We start from the raw sequence: 17,746 nt of genomic DNA on the forward strand, positions 1-17,746 counted from the left end.
ATCTATCAGTGCCCATCAGTATCATCTATCAGTGGTACCTTTCAGTGCCCATCCGTGCCATCCTATCAGTGGCCATCAGTGCCGCCTTATCTGTCCCCATCAGTTCCACCTTATCTGTGCCTTTCGGTGCCACCTTAACTGTGCCTATTAGTGCCCATCAGTGCAGCCTATCAGTGCCCACCAGTGCCGCCTCATCAGCGCATTTCAATGAAGCAGAAAAATTACCTGTTTGCAAAATTTTTCCATTTTTTTATTTGTTTAGCAAAAAATGAAAACCCCCAGAGGTCAGGGCCGTTTTTAAGGCAGGGGAAAAGGGGCAGCTGCCCTGGGCCCTGTCATTGTTGTGGGGCCCAAAGCAGCTGCCTCACACGTGCCAAATATCCCAGTTTAAATTCCCTTGTCCCTTGAGGTTTTAGTCCCGGGCTGTGTCCCGATATCTCAGTGTGAAGTGCTGCTACTAAAGCTCTGCCCTATTGTGGTGTACAGGTGATTTACATGTAAATTACTGGAATTCATATGTAAATAGCGGCAGCTGGCAGCATTGATATGTATATAATGCCCCCCTGAGGTCATATCCACAGTAATCTCTAGCAGCTAATCAACAAGCAGAAATCATGTGCTGTAACCTCTAGCAACCAATCAGTGAGCCGTTATGTGTGCTGTACCTTTGGTGACCAATCAGTGAGCGGTAATGATACACTGTAACCTCTGGCGACCAGTCAGTGAGCGGTAATGATACACTGTAACCTCTACCGACCAGTCAGTGAGCAGTAATGATACACTGTAACCTCTGGCGACCAGTCAGTGAGCGGTAATGATACACTGTAACCTCTGTCGACCAGTCAGTGAGCGGTAATGATACACTGTAACCTCTGGCAATCAGTCAGTGAGTGATAATGATACACTGTAACCTCTGGCGACCAGTCAGTGAGCGGTAATGATACACTGTAACCTCTAGCGACCAGTCAGTGAGCAGTAATGATACACTGTAACCTCTGGCGACCAGTCAGTGAGTGATAATGATACACTGTAACCTCTGGCGACCAGTCAGTGAGCGGTAATGATACACTGTAACCCCTGGCGACCAGTCAGTGAGTGGTAATGATACACTGTAACCTCTGGCGATCAGTCAGTGAGCGGTAATGATACACTGTAACCTCTGGCGACCAGTCAGTAAGCGGTAATGATACATTGTACCCTCTGGCGACCAGTCAGTGAGCGATAATGATACACTGAAACCTCTGGCAACCAGTCAGTGAGCGATAATGATACACTGTAACCACTGGCAACCAATTTCAATAGCTGCCTGATCTGATTTTGTAAACTGAATTTGAGTCTAGCTGCTATTTATTGTATGTCTCAGAGCAGGTGGAGAGCGAAACTGCATGGGGGGGGGCAAGAAAATTTTTGCCCAGGGTCCAATCAATATTAAAGATGGCCCTGCCAGAGGTGATTAAATACCACCAAAAGAAATCTCTATTTGTTGGGAAAAAAATAATAAAAATGTAATTTGGGTACAGTGTTGCATGACCGCGCAATTGTCCTTCAAAGTGTGACAGTGCCGAAAGCTGAAAATTGGTCTGGGCAGGAAGGGGGGCGGGGGGTTTAAGTGGCCGGTAAGCAAGTGGTTAAGTTCTGAACAACTCTGACGGGGCAGACATGCAAATTTTAAATGTACGCCAAAAGCATTCCGTTATATGAATTCCAGGCAAATTCTTGGAACATCCCGGGACTCAAATAATTGCCCTTCAAAATTCTAAAAATGGGGAGAAAAAAAATGACTTTGAGCTTGTTTACAAATACCAATCCGCGTCCTTGGAAAACCCGACAAATTGGAAGACGACATTTTCCCACGGATTGATGACGCTGACCGTGGCTTTAGTAAACCCCCAGAGACCACGTTGATTCAATATATAAAGTTTCTTCATTGGCAGGCAACAAAGAGATCCCGAGATAAAGAGTGATTTATATGTGAAGAGATACCAACCGGCCTTCCTGATCGAAGTCTCAACTCGCCGTAGAAGCCCCGCGATAAAAATCTGCCAAGAAAGGAAGCCGCCGAGATTATATTTTATCGGGGAGGAAGTTCGTTGGCCAAACAACTTGTCAGCAAGTTTTTACGTTTTTTGAGAAGGTGCCTCAGACTCTCGACGTCTGTCGGAGGAGAGAAGAAGAAAGACCACCATCTGGTCATTACAAGGTAGGACATTCCATCCCCGTGTCACCGATCGACCGATCACCTATTCTACGGGCTTTGGAGAGCCCGATCACCTTCCAATCACCTTCCAATCACCTTCCAATCACCTTCCAATCACCTTCCATGTCACAGTTTGGGTCTCATCACTTAACTTGTCTTACTTGCTTTCATTTTTTTTATTTTTTTTTGTGTTGTATCAGTATGAACAATAATAACTTTATTCTTGGAGAAAATAGATCCAATAATTATTGAAATGTAAAAAAAAAAAAAAAAAATATTATTTTTTTGAGCATTTATCTAAGATGAGCAACAAAATGTAAACATTTGCCGAGTTTCCCAAATGTTATCTGACAATTTAAGCTTATTTTAGAAATGTAAAATATTTGTATCAAATATTGAATTTTTAAATAATCACCCCATAAAAACATCTAAAGGCACTTTATACTTTATAAATATATATATATATATATATATATATATATATATATATATATATAATGTATATTTATAAATATGTGTTTTATAAGATCAACAAAATGTAAATAAGTTTCCCAAATGTGGCAATTTAAGCTTATTTTAGAAATGTAAAATATTTTGTATCAAATATTGAATTTTTAAATAATCACCCCATAAAAATACTTTATACTTATTTACCTACCCAGTTTGGGTCTCATCACTAACTTGTCTTGCTTGTTTTAATTTTTTTTTTTTTTATTTTTTTTTTTTTGTGTTGTATCGGTATGAACAATAATAACTTTATTCTTGGGGGAAGATAAATCCAATAATTATTGGAATGTAAATATATATATATATATATGTAAGAGCAACAAAATATAAACATTTGCAGAGTTTCCCAAATGTTATCTGGCAATTTAAACTTATTTTAGAAATGTAAAATATTTGTATCAAATGTTGAATTTTTTAATAATCAACCCATAAAAATATCTAAAGGCACTTTTTTGGGTCTCATCACTAAGTTGTCTCGCTTGCTTTAATTTTATTTATTTTTTTGTGTTGTATCAGTATGAACATTAATAACTTTATTCTTGGGGAAAATAGATCCAATAATTATTGAAATGTAAAAAAAAAAAAAAAAAAAAATTTGTTTTTTAAGCATTTATCTATCTAAAAAAATAAAAAAAATAAAAAAAAATATATATATATATATATAAATATGTGTTTTGTAAGAGCAACAAAATGTAAACTTGGCAGAGCTTCCCAAATGTTATCTGGCAATTTAAACTTATTTTAGAAATGTTAAATATTTGTATCAAATATTGAATTTTTTAATAATCAACCCATAAAAATATCTAAAGGCACTTTATACTTATTTACCTACCCAGTTTGGGTCTCATCACTAACTTGTCTTGCTTGTTTTACTTTTAATTTTTATTTTTTATTTTTTTTTTGTGTTGTATCAGTATGAATATTAATAACTTTATTCTTGAGGAAAATAGATCCAATAATTATAGAAATGTAAAAAAAAAAAAAATAATAATAATTTTTTGAGCATTTATGTAAGATAACCAACAAAATGTAAACATTTGCAGTTTCCCAAATGTTATCTGGCAATTTAGGCTTTTTTTTTTAGAAATGTTAAATATTTGTATCAAATGTTGAATTTTTTTAATAATCACCCCATAAAAAAATCTAAAGGCACTTTATACTTTTTTACCTACCCAGTTTGGGTCTCATGACTAACTTGTCTTGCTTGTTTTAATTTTAATTTTAATTTTTTATTTATTTTTTGTGTTGTATCGTTATGAATATTAATAACTTTATTCTTATGGAAAATAGATCCAATAATTATAGAAATGTAAAAAAAAAAAAAATTTGTTTTTTTAAGCATTTATCTACCATGTTTCCCTGAATATAAGACCGGGTGTTATATTGCAGCCCTCCTTGAAAATCAGGGTAGGTCTTATTTTCAGGGTAGGTCTTACTTTCGGGGGAAACATGGTAAGATAAGCAACAAAATTACCTACCCCATTTGGGTCTCATCACTAAGTTGTCTTACTTGCTTTATTTTTTTTTTGTGTTGTATCAGTATGAATATTAATAACTTTATTCTTGAGGAAAATAGAACCAATAATTATAGAAATGTAAAAAAAAAAAAAAAAAAAAATTATTTTTTTGAGCATTTATGTAAGATAACCAACAAAATGTAAACATTTGCAGAGTTTCCCAAATGTTATCTGGCAATTTAAACTTATTTTAGAAATGTAAAATATTTGTATCAAATGTTGAATTTTTTAATAATCACCCCATAAAAAAATCTATAGGCACTTTATACTTTTTTACCTACCCAGTTTGGGTCTCATCACTAACTTGTCTTGCTTGTTTTAATTTTAATTTTATGTTTTTATTTTTTTTGTGTTGTATCATTATGAATATTAATAACTTTATTCTTGAGGAAAATAGATCCAATAATTATAGAAATGTAAAAAAAAAAAAAAAAAAATTGTTTTTTTAAGCATTTATCTACCGTGTTTCCCTGAATATAAGATCGGGTCTTATATTGCAGCCCTCCTGGAAAATCAGGGTAGGTCTTATTTTCAGGGTAGGTCTTACTTTTGGGGAAACATGGTAAGATAAGCAACAAAATTACCTACCCCGTTTGGGTCTCATCACTAAGTTGTCTTACTTGCTTTATTTTTTATTTTTTTTGTGTTGTATCAGTATGAATATTAATAACTTTATTCTTGAGGAAAATAGATCCAATAATTATAGAAATGTAAAAAAATATATATATATTTTTTGAGCATTTATGTAAGATAACCAACAAAATGTAAACATTTGCAGAGTTTCCGAAATGTTATCTGGCAATTTAAACTTATTTTAGAAATGTAAAATATTTGTATCAAATGTTGAATTTTTTTAATAATCACCCCATAAAAAAATCTAAAGGCACTTTATACTTTTTTACCTACCCAGTTTGGGTCTCATCACTAACTTGTCTTGCTTGTTTTAATTAAAATCTAAATTTTTTATTTTTTTGTGTTGTATCAGTATGAATATTAATAACTTTATTCTTGAGGAAAATAGATCCAATAATTATAGAAATGTAAAAAAAAAAAAAAAAAAAAAAAAAATGTTTTTTTAAGCATTTATCTACCGTGTTTCACCGAATATAAGATCGGGTCTTATACTGCAGCCCTCCTGGAAAATCAGGGTAGGTCTTATTTTCAGGGTAGGTCTTACTTTCGGGGGAAACATGGTAAGATAAGCAACAAAATTACCTACCCCGTTTGGGTCTCATCACTAAGTTGTCTTACTTGCTTTAATTTTTTTTTGTGTTGTATCAGTATGAATATTAATAACTTTATTCTTGAGGAAAATAGATCCAATAATTATAGAAATTTAAAAAAATAAATAAATAAAATAAATAAATATTTTTTTTGAGCATTTATGTAAGATAACCAACAAATTGTAAACATTTGCAGAGTTTCCCAAATGTTATCTGGCAATTTAAACTTATTTTAGAAATGTAAAATATTTGTATCAAATGTTGAATTTTTTAATAATCACCCCATAAAAAAAATCTATAGGCACTTTATACTTTTTTACCTACCCAGTTTGGGTCTCATCACTAACTTGTCTTGCTTGTTTTAATTTTAATTTTATTTTTTTTATTTTTTTTGTGTTGTATCAGTATGAATATTAATAACTTTATTCTTGAGGAAAATAGATCCAATAATTATTGAAATGTAAAAAAAAAAAAAAAAAAAAAAAAAAATGTTTTTTAAGCATTTATCTACTGTGTTTTACCGAATATAAGATCGGGTCTTATACTGCAGCCCTCCTGGAAAATCAGGGTAGGTCTTATTTTCAGGGTAGGTCTTACTTTTGGGGAAACATGGTAAGATAAGCAACAAAATTACCTACCCAGTTTGAGTCTCATCACTAAGTTGTCTCGCTTGTTTTAATTTTTTTTTTCTGTGTTGTATCAGTATGAACATTAATAACTTTATTCTTGGGGAAAATAGATCCAATAATTATAGAAATGTAAAAAAAAAAAAAAAAAAAAAATTTTTTTGAGCATTTATGTAAGATAACCAACAAAATGTAAACATTTGCAGAGTTTCCCAAATGTTATCTGGCAATTTAAACTTATTTTAGAAATGTAAAATATTTGTATCAAATGTTGAATTTTTTAATAATCACCCCATAAAAAAATCTATAGGCACTTTATACTTTTTTACCTACCCAGTTTGGGTCTCATCACTAACTTGTCTTGCTTGTTTTAATTTTAATTTTATGTTTTTATTTTTTTTGTGTTGTATCAGTATGAATATTAATAACTTTATTCTTGAGGAAAATAGATCCAATAATTATAGAAATGTAAAAAAAAAAAAAAAATGTTTTTTTAAGCATTTATCTACCGTGTTTCCCTGAATATAAGATCGGGTCTTATATTGCAGCCCTCCTGGAAAATCAGGGTAGGTCTTATTTTCAGGGTAGGTCTTACTTTTGGGGAAACATGGTAAGATAAGCAACAAAATTACCTACCCCATTTGGGTCTCATCACTAAGTTGTCTTACTTGCTTTTTTTTTTTTTTTGTGTTGTATCAATATGAACATTAATAACTTTATTCTTGGGGAAAATAGATCCAATAATTATTGAAATGCAAAAAATATATATATATTTTTGTGCATTTATGTAAGATAAGCAACAAAATGTAAACATTTGCAGAGTTTCCCAAATGTGGCAATTTAAGCTTTTTTTTAGAAATGTTAAAAATTTGTATATATTGAATTTATATTTAAAATATTTTGTAAATATTGAATTTTTTAATAATCACCCCATAAAAAAAATCTAAAGGCACTTTATACTTTATACTTATTTACCTACCCAGTTTGGATCTCATCACTAAGTTGTCTCGCTTGCTTTAATTTTTTTTTTGTATTGTATCGGTATGAACATTAATAACTTTATTCTTGGGGAAAATAGATCCAATAATTATTGAAATGTAAAAAAAAAAAAAAAAAGCATTTATCTACCGCGTTTCCCCGAAAATAACCCCAGGTCTTATATTGCAGCCCTCCTGGAAAATCGGGGTAGGTCTTATTTTCAGGGTAGGTCTTACTTTCGGAGGAAAAGCATTTATCTACCGCGTTTCCCCGAAAATAACCCCGGGTCTTATATTGCAGCCCTCCTGGAAAATTGGGGTAGGTCTTATTTTCAGGGTAGGTCTTACTTTCGGGGGGGAAACGCGGTAAGATAAGAAACAAAATGTAAACATTTGCAGAGTTTCCCAAAATGTTATCTGGCAGTTTAAGCTTATTTTAGAAATGTAAAATATCTGTAACAAATATTAATTTTTAACCACTTAAGGACCGCCGTATTGCCAATGTACGTCATCACAATGGCATGTACAGGCACAAGCACATACATGTACGTGCTTGCCTTCCAGCGGGTGGGGGGGTCCGATCGGACCCCCTCCCGCTGGATACGGCGGTCCGGTACGCTTCAGGAGCGATCCAAGATGAGGGGATGGCCATTGGTTTCTGGCCATCCCCTCTCGATCGCTCCTGGCGAATGAGAAGCTTCCACCACTGTGTATTGTATACACAGGCAGGGAGGAAGTGATGTCATTCTCCTCGGGGCGGTCTTTTTGACCGGACTACGAGGAGAAGACTAAAAGTAAGTGTGCACCAACACTACACTGACATGTAGGCACACACAGGCACACAAACCCCCCCCCCCCCCGATCACCCCCCCGATCGCCCCCTGATGTCCCACCGCCCCCCCTCCCCCTCCCAGTCACAGTGTCACTGATTGCAGTGATCATTTATTTAGTGATCACTGCATTCAGTGTCAGTTGTAAAAGTAAAAACTGTCAGGGCAGTTAGTGTTAGGTCCAGGGTAGCCCCCTACCACCCCCCAATAAAGGTTTAACCCCCTGATTGCCCTTAGAGTTAACCCTTTCACCCCCTTTTGCCAGTGTCACTAAGCGATCATTTTTCTGATCGCTGCATTAGTGTCACTGGTGCCGCTAAGTAGCTAGTTATTTTTTTAGGTTCACCGCCAGGTTTTTATAGCGCTAGGTACCCCGATATACTACCCAATAATGGTTTTAACCCCTTGATTGCCCCTAGTTAACCCTTTCACCCCCTTTTGCCAGTGTCACTAAGCGATCATTTTTCTGATCGCTGCATTAGTGTCACTGGTGTCGCTAGGTAGCTAGCTATTTTTTTAGGTTCACCGCCAGGTTTTTATAGCGCTAGGTACCCCGATATACTACCCAATAATGGTTTTAACCCCCTGATTGCCCCTAGTTAACCCTTTCAACAGCGATCACAGTATAAGTGTCCCTGGTGTCGCTGGTTAGCCAGTTAGTTATTTAGGTTCCCCGTCAGGTTTTTATATAGCGCCAGGGACCCCCATATACTACCTAATAAAAATTTGAACCCCCTGATTGCCCCTAGTTAACCCTTTCACTAGTGATCACCGTATAAGTGTTACGGGTGACTCTGGTTAGTTTGCTTTTTATAGCATCAGGGCACCCACCATTTATTACCCAATAAAGGTTTAACCCCCTGATCACCCGGCGGGTGATATCAATTAGGTTTTAGGGTCAGGGTCTGCGTCGCCCCAGGCAGCGCTAGGTTAGTGCCAGTACCGCTAGCACCCACACGCAAAGCATACACCTCCCGTAGTGGTATAGAATCTGAACAGATCAATATCTGATCTGATCAGATCTATACTAGCGTCCCCAGCAGTTCAGGGTTCCAAAAAAAACGCATTGTTAGCGGGATCAGCCCAGATACCTGCTGGCACCTGCGTTTTGCCCCTCCGCCCAGCCCACCCAAGTGCAGTATCGATCGATCACTGTCACTTACAAAACACTAAACACATAACTGCAGCGATCGCAGAGTCAGGCCTGATCCCTGCCATCGCTAACAGGTTTTTTTGGTAGCGTTTTATATTTAAATCCTGAAGGCAGTGCTTGGTTTCGGGGTCCCGTACGCGGCTAGGCTCCCAAAAAGTCCCCCACATGTGGTATCCCCGTACTCGGGAGAAGCAGCAGAATTTATTTTGGGGTGTAATTTGACTTATGCCCATAGCATGTGTGAGCAATATATCATTTAGTGACAACTTGGTGCAAAAAAAAAAAAATTGTAATATTCCTGCAACTTGTGGCAAAATATAAAATATTTCATGGACTCAACATGCCTCTCAGTAAATAGCTTGGGGTGTCTACTTTCCAAAATGGGGTCATTTTGGGGGGTTTTGTGCCATCTTGGCATTTTATGACCTTCGAAACTGTGATAGGTAGTGAGGAGTGAAATCAAAAATTTGCACCCTTAGAAATCCTGAAGGCAGTGATTGGTTTTCGGGGTGCCGTACACAGCTAGACTCCCAAAAAGTCCCACATATGTGGTATCCCCGTACTCAGGAGAAGCAGAAGAATATATTTTGGGGTGCAATTCCACATTTAACTATGGCATGTGTGAGCAATATATCATTTAGTGACAACTTTTTGTAAACTTTTTATTTTTTTATTTTTTTGTCATTATTCAATCACTTGGGACAAAAAAAAAATATTCAATGGGCTCAACATGCCCCTCATCAATTTCCTTGGGGTGTCTACTTTCCAAAATGGGGTCATTTGGGGGGGGGGGGTTGTGCTATTTTGGCATTTTATGGCCTTCGAAACTGTGATAGGTAGTGAGGAGTGAAATCAAAAATTTGCACCCTTAGAAATCCTGAAGGCAGTGATTGGTTTTCAGGGTGCCGTACGCGGCTAGCCTCCCAAAAAGTCCCACATATGTGGTATCCCCGTACTCAGAAGAAGCAGCAGAATATATTTTGGGGTGCAATTCCATATATAACTATGGCATGTGTGAGCAATGTATCATTTAGTGACAACTTTTTGTAAACTTCTTTTTTATTTTTATTTTTTTGTGTCATTATTCAATCACTTGGGACAAAAAAAAATATTCAATGGGCTCAACATGCCCCTCAGCAATTTCCTTGGGGTGTCTACTTTCCAAAATGGGGTCATTTGGGGGGGGTTTGTACTGCCCTGCCATTTTAGCACCTCAAGAAATGAGATAAGCAGTCATAAATTAAAAGCTGTGTAAATTCCAGAAAATGTACTTTAGTTTGTAGACGCTATAACTTTTGTGCAAACCAATAAATATACGCTTATTGACATTTTTTTTACTAAAGTCATGTGGCTGAATAAATTTTGCCCTCAATGTATGACTAAAATTGAATTTATTCGATTTTTCTTATAACAAAAAGTAGAAAATATCTTTTTTTCTGAAAATTTTTGGTCTTTTTCCATTTATATCGCAAAAAAAAAAAATCGCAGAGGCAATAAAATACCATCAAAAGAAAGCTCTATTTGTGGGAAGAAAAGGACGCAAATTTTGTTTGGGTACAACATTGCATGACCGCGCAATTACCAGTTAAAGCAGCGCAGTGCGAAATTGTAAAAAGACCTCTGGTCCTTAGGCTGACAATTGGTCCGGGGCTGAAGTGGTTAAAACCAAAATACAAAAAAACGCAATAGTGCACAATGTAAAAAGTACAAAAATAGCTAAACGATTGAAAAGAGTGAATTCACTTACAATTTAAACCAGTGAGTTTAACATTTAAGCAAAACAGTTTCTCAGTTCCTGATGTTTCACCCCCTGAAATCGGAGAAATTTCCACTCTGGGATGATTTACAGGCTAAACAGTATAAAATCCTTCAAATGCGGTTTCTCCCATATAAAAAGACCAAAACTGCGCCTCTACAAACCAAAATCACCTTTTTAACACAGAACAGACCGTACTACTCACACTAAACTTAGAAAACCTGACCCAAAAGCAGAGCAATTCCACCCAAAACCCAAAACACAGCAGACACAAAATGGCAATTGCAGCAAACGAAAACCGGGCCACGACAAAATGGCAGATGAAAGCCCCCGGCCACATGGTGACTACAACAAAATGTCCGACAACACAATGGTAAAACAAACATTTGAAATGCCTTTGCTGTTCCCGCCAAAACCAGCACAAATCAAGATTTCTTCGATAGAAAACCAAACAATTGAGAATGCACAGCTAACCTTAGACACACACTTTGAGCTACATCAACTAGGGAAAAAAATCCAAAAGTTACATAAAACACAAAATAACAAGGCTCAAACATACACTCTTGTTCCCAAGGAAAGGTCATATACTTAACTCTGGCATCAGCTTCCACAAGAGAAATATAAACAGCGATGGCTGCATGCACGATGGTTACTGCCAGCGATGCTGCACCTGTTACTGCCAGCGATACTGCACCTGTGACTGCGAGCGATACTGCACCTGTGACTGCGAGCGATACTGCACCTGTGACTGCGAGCGATACTGCACCTGTTACTGAGAGCGATACCGCACCTGTGACTGCGAGCGATACTGCACCTGTTACTGCGAGCGATACTGCACCTGTTACTGCGAGCGATACTGCACCTGTTACTGCGAGTGATACTGCACCTGTTACTGCGAGCGATACTGCACCTGTGACTGCGAGCGATACTGCACCTGTTACTGCGAGCGATACTGCACCTGTTACTGCGAGCGATACTGCACCTGTTACTGCGAGTGATACTGCGCCTGTTACTGTGAGCGATACTGCACCTGTTACTGCGAGCGATACTGCACCTGTTACTGCGAGTGATACCGCACCTGTTACTGTGAGCGATACTGCACCTGTTACTGCGAGCGATACTGCACCTGTTACTGTGAGCGATACTGCACCTGTTACTGCGAGCGATACTGCATCTGTTACTGAGAGGGATACTGCACCTGTTACTGCGAGCGATACTGCACCTGTTACTGCGAGCGATACTGCACCTGTTACTGCGAGCGATACTGCACCTGTTACTGCGAGCGATACTGCATCTGTTACTGAGAGGGATACTGCACCTGTTACTGCGAGCGTTACTGCACCTGTTACTGCGAGCGATACTGCACCTGTGACTGCGAGCGATACTGCACCTGTTACTGTGAGCGATACTGCACCTGTTACTGAGAGCGATACTGCACCTGTTACTGCAAGCGATACTGCACCTGTTACTGAGAGCGATACTGCACCTGTGACTGCGAGCGATACTGCACCTGTGACTGCGAGCGATACTGCACCTGTTACTGAGAGCGATACTGCACCTGTTACTGCGAGCGATACTGCACCTGTGACTGCAAGCGATACTGCACCTGTTACTGCGAGCGATACTGCACCTGTTACTGCGAGTGATACTGCACCTGTGACTGCGAGCGATACTGCACCTGTTACTGCGAGCGATACTGCACCTGTTACTGTGAGCGATACTGCACCTGTTACTGCGAGCGATACTGCACCTGTTACTGAGAGCGATACTGCACCTGTGACTGCGAGCGATACTGCACCTGTTACTGCGAGCGATACTGCATCTGTTACTGAGAGGGATACTGCACCTGTTACTGAGAGCGATACTGCACCTGTTACTGCGAGCGATACTGCACCTGTTACTGCGAGCTATACTGCACCTGTTACTGAGAGCGATACTGCACCTGTTACTGCGAGCGATACTGCACCTGTTACTGCGAGCGATACTGCATCTGTTACTGAGAGGGATACTGCACCTGTTACTGCGAGCGATACTGCACCTGTTACTGCGAGCGATACTGCACCTGTGACTGCGAGCGATACTGCACCTGTTACTGTGAGCGATACTGCACCTGTTACTGCGAGCGATACTGCACCTGTTACTGCGAGCGATACTGCACCTGTGACTGCGAGCGATACTGCACCTGTTACTGTGAGCGATACTGCACCTGTTACTGAGAGCGATACTGCAAATGTTACTGCAAGCGATACTGCACCTGTTACTGAGAGCGATACTGCACCTGTGACTGCGAGCGATACTGCACCTGTGACTGCGAGCGATACTGCACCTGTTACTGAGAGCGATACTGCACCTGTTACTGCGAGCGATACTGCACCTGTTACTGCGAGCGATACTGCACCTGTTACTGAGAGCGATACTGCACCTGTGACTGCGAGCGATACTGCACCTGTGACTGCGAGCGATACTGCACCTGTTACTGAGAGCGATACTGCACCTGTTACTGCGAGCGATACTGCACCTGTTACTGCGAGCGATACTGCACCTGTGACTGCAAGCGATACTGCACCTGTTACTGCGAGCGATACTGCACCTGTTACTGCGAGTGATACTGCACCTGTGACTGCGAGCGATACTGCACCTGTTACTGCGAGCGATACTGCACCTGTTACTGCGAGTGATACCGCACCTGTTACTGTGAGCGATACTGCACCTGTTACTGCGAGCGATACTGCACCTGTTACTGTGAGCGATACTGCACCTGTTACTGCGAGCGATACTGCATTTGTTACTGAGAGGGATACTGCACCTGTTACTGCGAGCGATACTGCACCTGTTACTGCGAGCTATACTGCACCTGTTACTGAGAGCGATACTGCACCTGTTACTGAGAGCCATACTGCACCTGTTACTGTGAGCGATACTGCACCTGTTACTGAGAGCCATACTGCACCTGTTACTGTGAGCGATACTGCACCTGTGACTGCGAGCGATACTGCACCTGTTACTGCGAGTGATACTGCACCTGTTACTGCGAGCGATACTGCACCTGTTACTGAGAGCGATACTGCACCTGTTACTGCGAGTGATACTGCACCTGTTACTGCGAGCGATACTGCACCTGTTACTGAGAGCGATACTGCACCTGTGACTGCGAGCGATACTGCACCTGTTACTGCGAGCGATACTGCACCTGTGACTGCGAGCGATACTGCACCTGTTACTGCGAGCGATACTGCACCTGTTACTGCCAGCGATACTGCACCTGTTACTGCCAGCGATACTGCACCTGTTACTGAGAGCGATACTGCACCTGTGACTGCGAGCGATACTGCACCTGTTACTGCGAGCGATACTGCACCTGTTACTGCGAGCGATACTGCACCTGTTACTGCGAGCGATACTGCACCTGTGACTGCGAGCGATACTGCACCTGTTACTGCGAGCGATACTGCACCTGTTACTGCCAGCGATACTGCACCTGTTACTGCCAGCGATACTGCATCTGTTACTGAGAGGGATACTGCACCTGTTACTGCCATCATTCTTGTACATGTGACCACCTGTGTTCTACGCTTGTTACCATAAGTAAAAACGCTAGTGTTGGCATCTGTGTTCTGTAAAAAAAACTTTTCATCCTTTAACTTGCATTCTTCTAAATATATGAACTGTTAAACCTTCATGCACGTTGTATTTCCTTCTTCCTTGACTTTGGTACCTTATTCCACAAGCTGATTGGGCCTCCTGTCATGTGACTGTTTCACGTGGGTTTGCGCTGAACTCAGTTTGGCCTGAACTCGCGTGAGACTGTCACATGACAGCAAGCCGCCATCTCAATCAGCTGTGGTCATGGAATTCCCCACCCCCCCCCAACCCCGCATGTAACAAAGGGGCAGCCATAGTGATGACATCATTGACCTAGCATGGCCATATTTGGACAATATATAACCATGTGGCCATAAAGGGGTCAACGATGTCACCAGCACCCCCTTTTGTTGCGTGCGGTTGCAGAGTGGAGGAACTCCAAGGCTGCAGCTGATTGGGCCTCCTTGTCTCCCATGGCTTTGGACCAAACTTTAGCTTATCGTTAGTCACAGAACTTCATCAAGACCAGTCATAACCTTATACTTTATGTTATATTTCGATAACGTCTGATTGAATAGTAACCACATGGATGCAAAAACTTTTATGTTTTTACAGGAGAACAAGATGTCCAACGTCAGTGATGTGACGGAACCACCCACCTTTTACAACCACGCGCATTTGTTCAATGTCCTGGTTTTCTCTTTCACGACCCTCGTAGGCATCCCCGGCAATGCTCTGGTGCTTTGGGTTACCGGAGTGAAGATGAAGCGGACCGTGACTACCATTTGGTTTTGGAACCTTGCCGTGGCCGATATCATGTGCTGCTTGTGTCTTCCGTTGATTATAGTGCAGTTCTTCTACTCAAACTGGCTGTACGGTCCGGTGCTCTGCAAGAGTTTACCCTTCGTCATTCTTTTAAACATGTTCACCAGCGTCTTCACCTTGGTGGCTATCAGTGTTGACCGGTGCATCCTGGTTGTCCTACCCATTTGGGCCCGAAATCACCGAGGAGTACGAAAGGCGTGGATGACCTGCTTGGCTATTTGGATGATGTCCTTCATAATCTGTATACCTAAGTTCCTGTACAGAACTTTCTCCGCTTCCAATGGGTCAGTTCGATGCACTTCTGAACCGCACATGACAGAGCCCACCACTTACATCTATATGGTTTTTGGTTTTCTGCTTCCATTCCTAATCATTTCTGCCTGTTACATTTCTGTGGCTTTTATATTGCTCAGTAGAAGAGTTACAGAAATTGGTAATAAAATCATCAAGGTGTCTTTAGGGATCATAGTCGCATTTTTCATCACCTGGGCCCCCTACCACATCATGGGCGTAGTCCTGATATTCACTAAAAATGAACTGGCGGACATCCTAGATCTGTTCTCGCAGGCCCTGGCCCTGTTCAATAGTTGCGTCAACCCGATTCTCTATGTCTTCATGGGGAAAGATATGAAGGATAAGGTGAGACAACCTATTGCGAGACTCATGCAAAATACATTTAGTGAAAGCTCGTCAAGCGGCGGAGCACCTCGCAGGTCAAACCGGGTGGCCGAGGACGTGACTCCACAGTAAGGATCTCGGTGTAAAATGCCGACTTATGCCAAAAAGAAGAAGAAAGACCTCTGCTTGAATGTTTAGAAGGACCTGTAGACTTCTTTGTTGTATTAGGGATTTGTGAGCAACTGGCTGCTGGAAATCAATGCATGCTTGGGTAGCCATATGTTGGCAGATGTCTTGTACAAGTCACGTGCCATCAGGGCTGTTTGACCAACTCAGACAATGGCTGTTACATAGTTAGTAAGGTTGCATAAAGACACCAGTCCATCCAGTTCAACCTGAGTGAGTGTCTACAATTGTCCCTATCCCTGTACATTGCATCAGTCCTTACCCTCAAGGAGCCCACAATCCAAGGTCCCCATTCATATATCAGGGTCAATTTTGGACAGAAGCCAATTAACCTACCTGCATGTCTTTGTAGTGTGGGAGGAAACCGGAGTACCCGGAGGAAACCCACACAGGCACAGGGAGAACATGCAAACTCCAGGCAGGTAGTGTGGTGGTTGGGATCCGAACCAGCGACCCTTTTACTGCTAGGCGAGAGTGCTACCCACTACACCACTGTGCCACTCACTACACCACTGTGCCACTCACTACACCACTGTGCTGCCATGTGCACTGCATTTAGGCTACTCAACCTGCCTGCTATATCACATTGACATACCCCATGCTTATGAAAACCTTGGACTTCAGCGGGGCTGTCTTGAATATTGACGGGACCCTGGACAAACATTTTCTTGCCTCCCCCCCCCTTCCCCAACATCCCAAAAAACAAACAAAACACACTCATAGACTTGCCTGAAAAGAAAACCCCATCAATACACAGGACCCCCCCCCCCCCCACAATGCTAGCTGCACCATTACATGGGACCTCCCCTCCTCCATTATTATACAAGACCCCTTCTGCATACTACCCCAATCATTACAAATGATCCCTTCCCCCATACTATCCCCATTATTACACAGGACCCCTCCTCCATGCTACCTGCATCATTACATGGGACCTCCCCTCCTCCATCATTATACAAGACCCCTTCTGCATACTACCCCATTCATTACAAACGATCCCTTCCCCCATACTATCCCAATTATTACACAGGACCCCTCCTCCATACTCCCCCTCATTATTACAAAGGACCCCTCCGCCATACTCCCCTCATTATTACACAGGACCCCTCCGCCATACTCCCCTCATTATTACACAGGACCCCTCCGCCATACTCCCCTCATTATTACACAGGACCCCTCCGCCATACTCCCCTCATTATTACACAGGACCCCTCCGCCATACTCCCCTCATTATTACACAGGACCCCTCCGCCATACTCCCCTCATTATTACACAGGACCCCTCCGCCATACTTCCCTCATTATTACACAGGACCCTTCCGCCATACTCCCCTCATTATTACAAAGGACCCCTCCGCCATACTCCCCCCTCATTATTACAAAGGACCCCTCCGCCATACTCCCCCTCATTATCACACAGGACCCCTCCGCCATACTCCCCTCATTATTACACAGGACCCCTCCGCCATACTCCCCTCATTATTACACAGGACCCCTCCGCCATACTCCCCTCATTATTACACAGGACCCCTCCGCCATACTCCCCTCATTATTACACAGGACCCCTCCGCCATACTCCCCTCATTATTACAAAGGACCCCTCCGCCATACTCCCCTCATTATTACACAGGACCCCTCCGCCATACTCCCCTCATTATTACAAAGGACCCCTCCGCCATACTCACCTCATTATTACACAGGACCCCTCCTCCATACTCCCCCTCATTATTACACAGGACCCCTCCGCCAT

General features: G+C 41.1%; 2 protein-coding genes across 4 annotated transcripts in view; both read left to right on the forward strand.

The window, feature by feature from the left end:
• LOC143973697 (C3a anaphylatoxin chemotactic receptor-like) overlaps window positions 1–17,746 on the forward strand; it is a 163,805-nt gene that overhangs the window by 131,280 nt on the left and 14,779 nt on the right. Inside the window, exon 1 of one of the 3 annotated variants that reach the window (XM_077474544.1) lies at window positions 15,350–15,477. The exons of the other annotated variants lie outside the window; for them this stretch is intronic. The gene's annotated coding sequence lies outside the window, so the exon portion shown is untranslated. Of the gene's footprint in view, window positions 1–15,349; window positions 15,478–17,746 lie in introns of those variants that run through there. 3 annotated transcript variants of the gene reach the window in all.
• LOC143973698 (C3a anaphylatoxin chemotactic receptor-like) lies at window positions 14,972–16,305 on the forward strand. Its single transcript, XM_077474548.1, has one exon. It carries the CDS (start codon window positions 14,972–14,974, stop codon window positions 15,941–15,943), a length of 972 nt encoding a protein of 323 aa, XP_077330674.1. The 3' UTR covers window positions 15,944–16,305.

Source organism: Lithobates pipiens, unplaced genomic scaffold, assembly GCF_037356315.1.
Source record: "Lithobates pipiens isolate NorthernLeopardFrog02 unplaced genomic scaffold, aLitPip1_a1.2 Scaffold_92, whole genome shotgun sequence".
Lineage (NCBI taxonomy): Eukaryota > Metazoa > Chordata > Amphibia > Anura > Ranidae > Lithobates > Lithobates pipiens.

Coding starts and splice junctions, on each gene's coding strand:
- LOC143973698 (XM_077474548.1), top strand. CDS start 14,972: ATGTTTTTACAGGAGAACAAGATGTCCAACGTCAGTGATGTGACGGAA.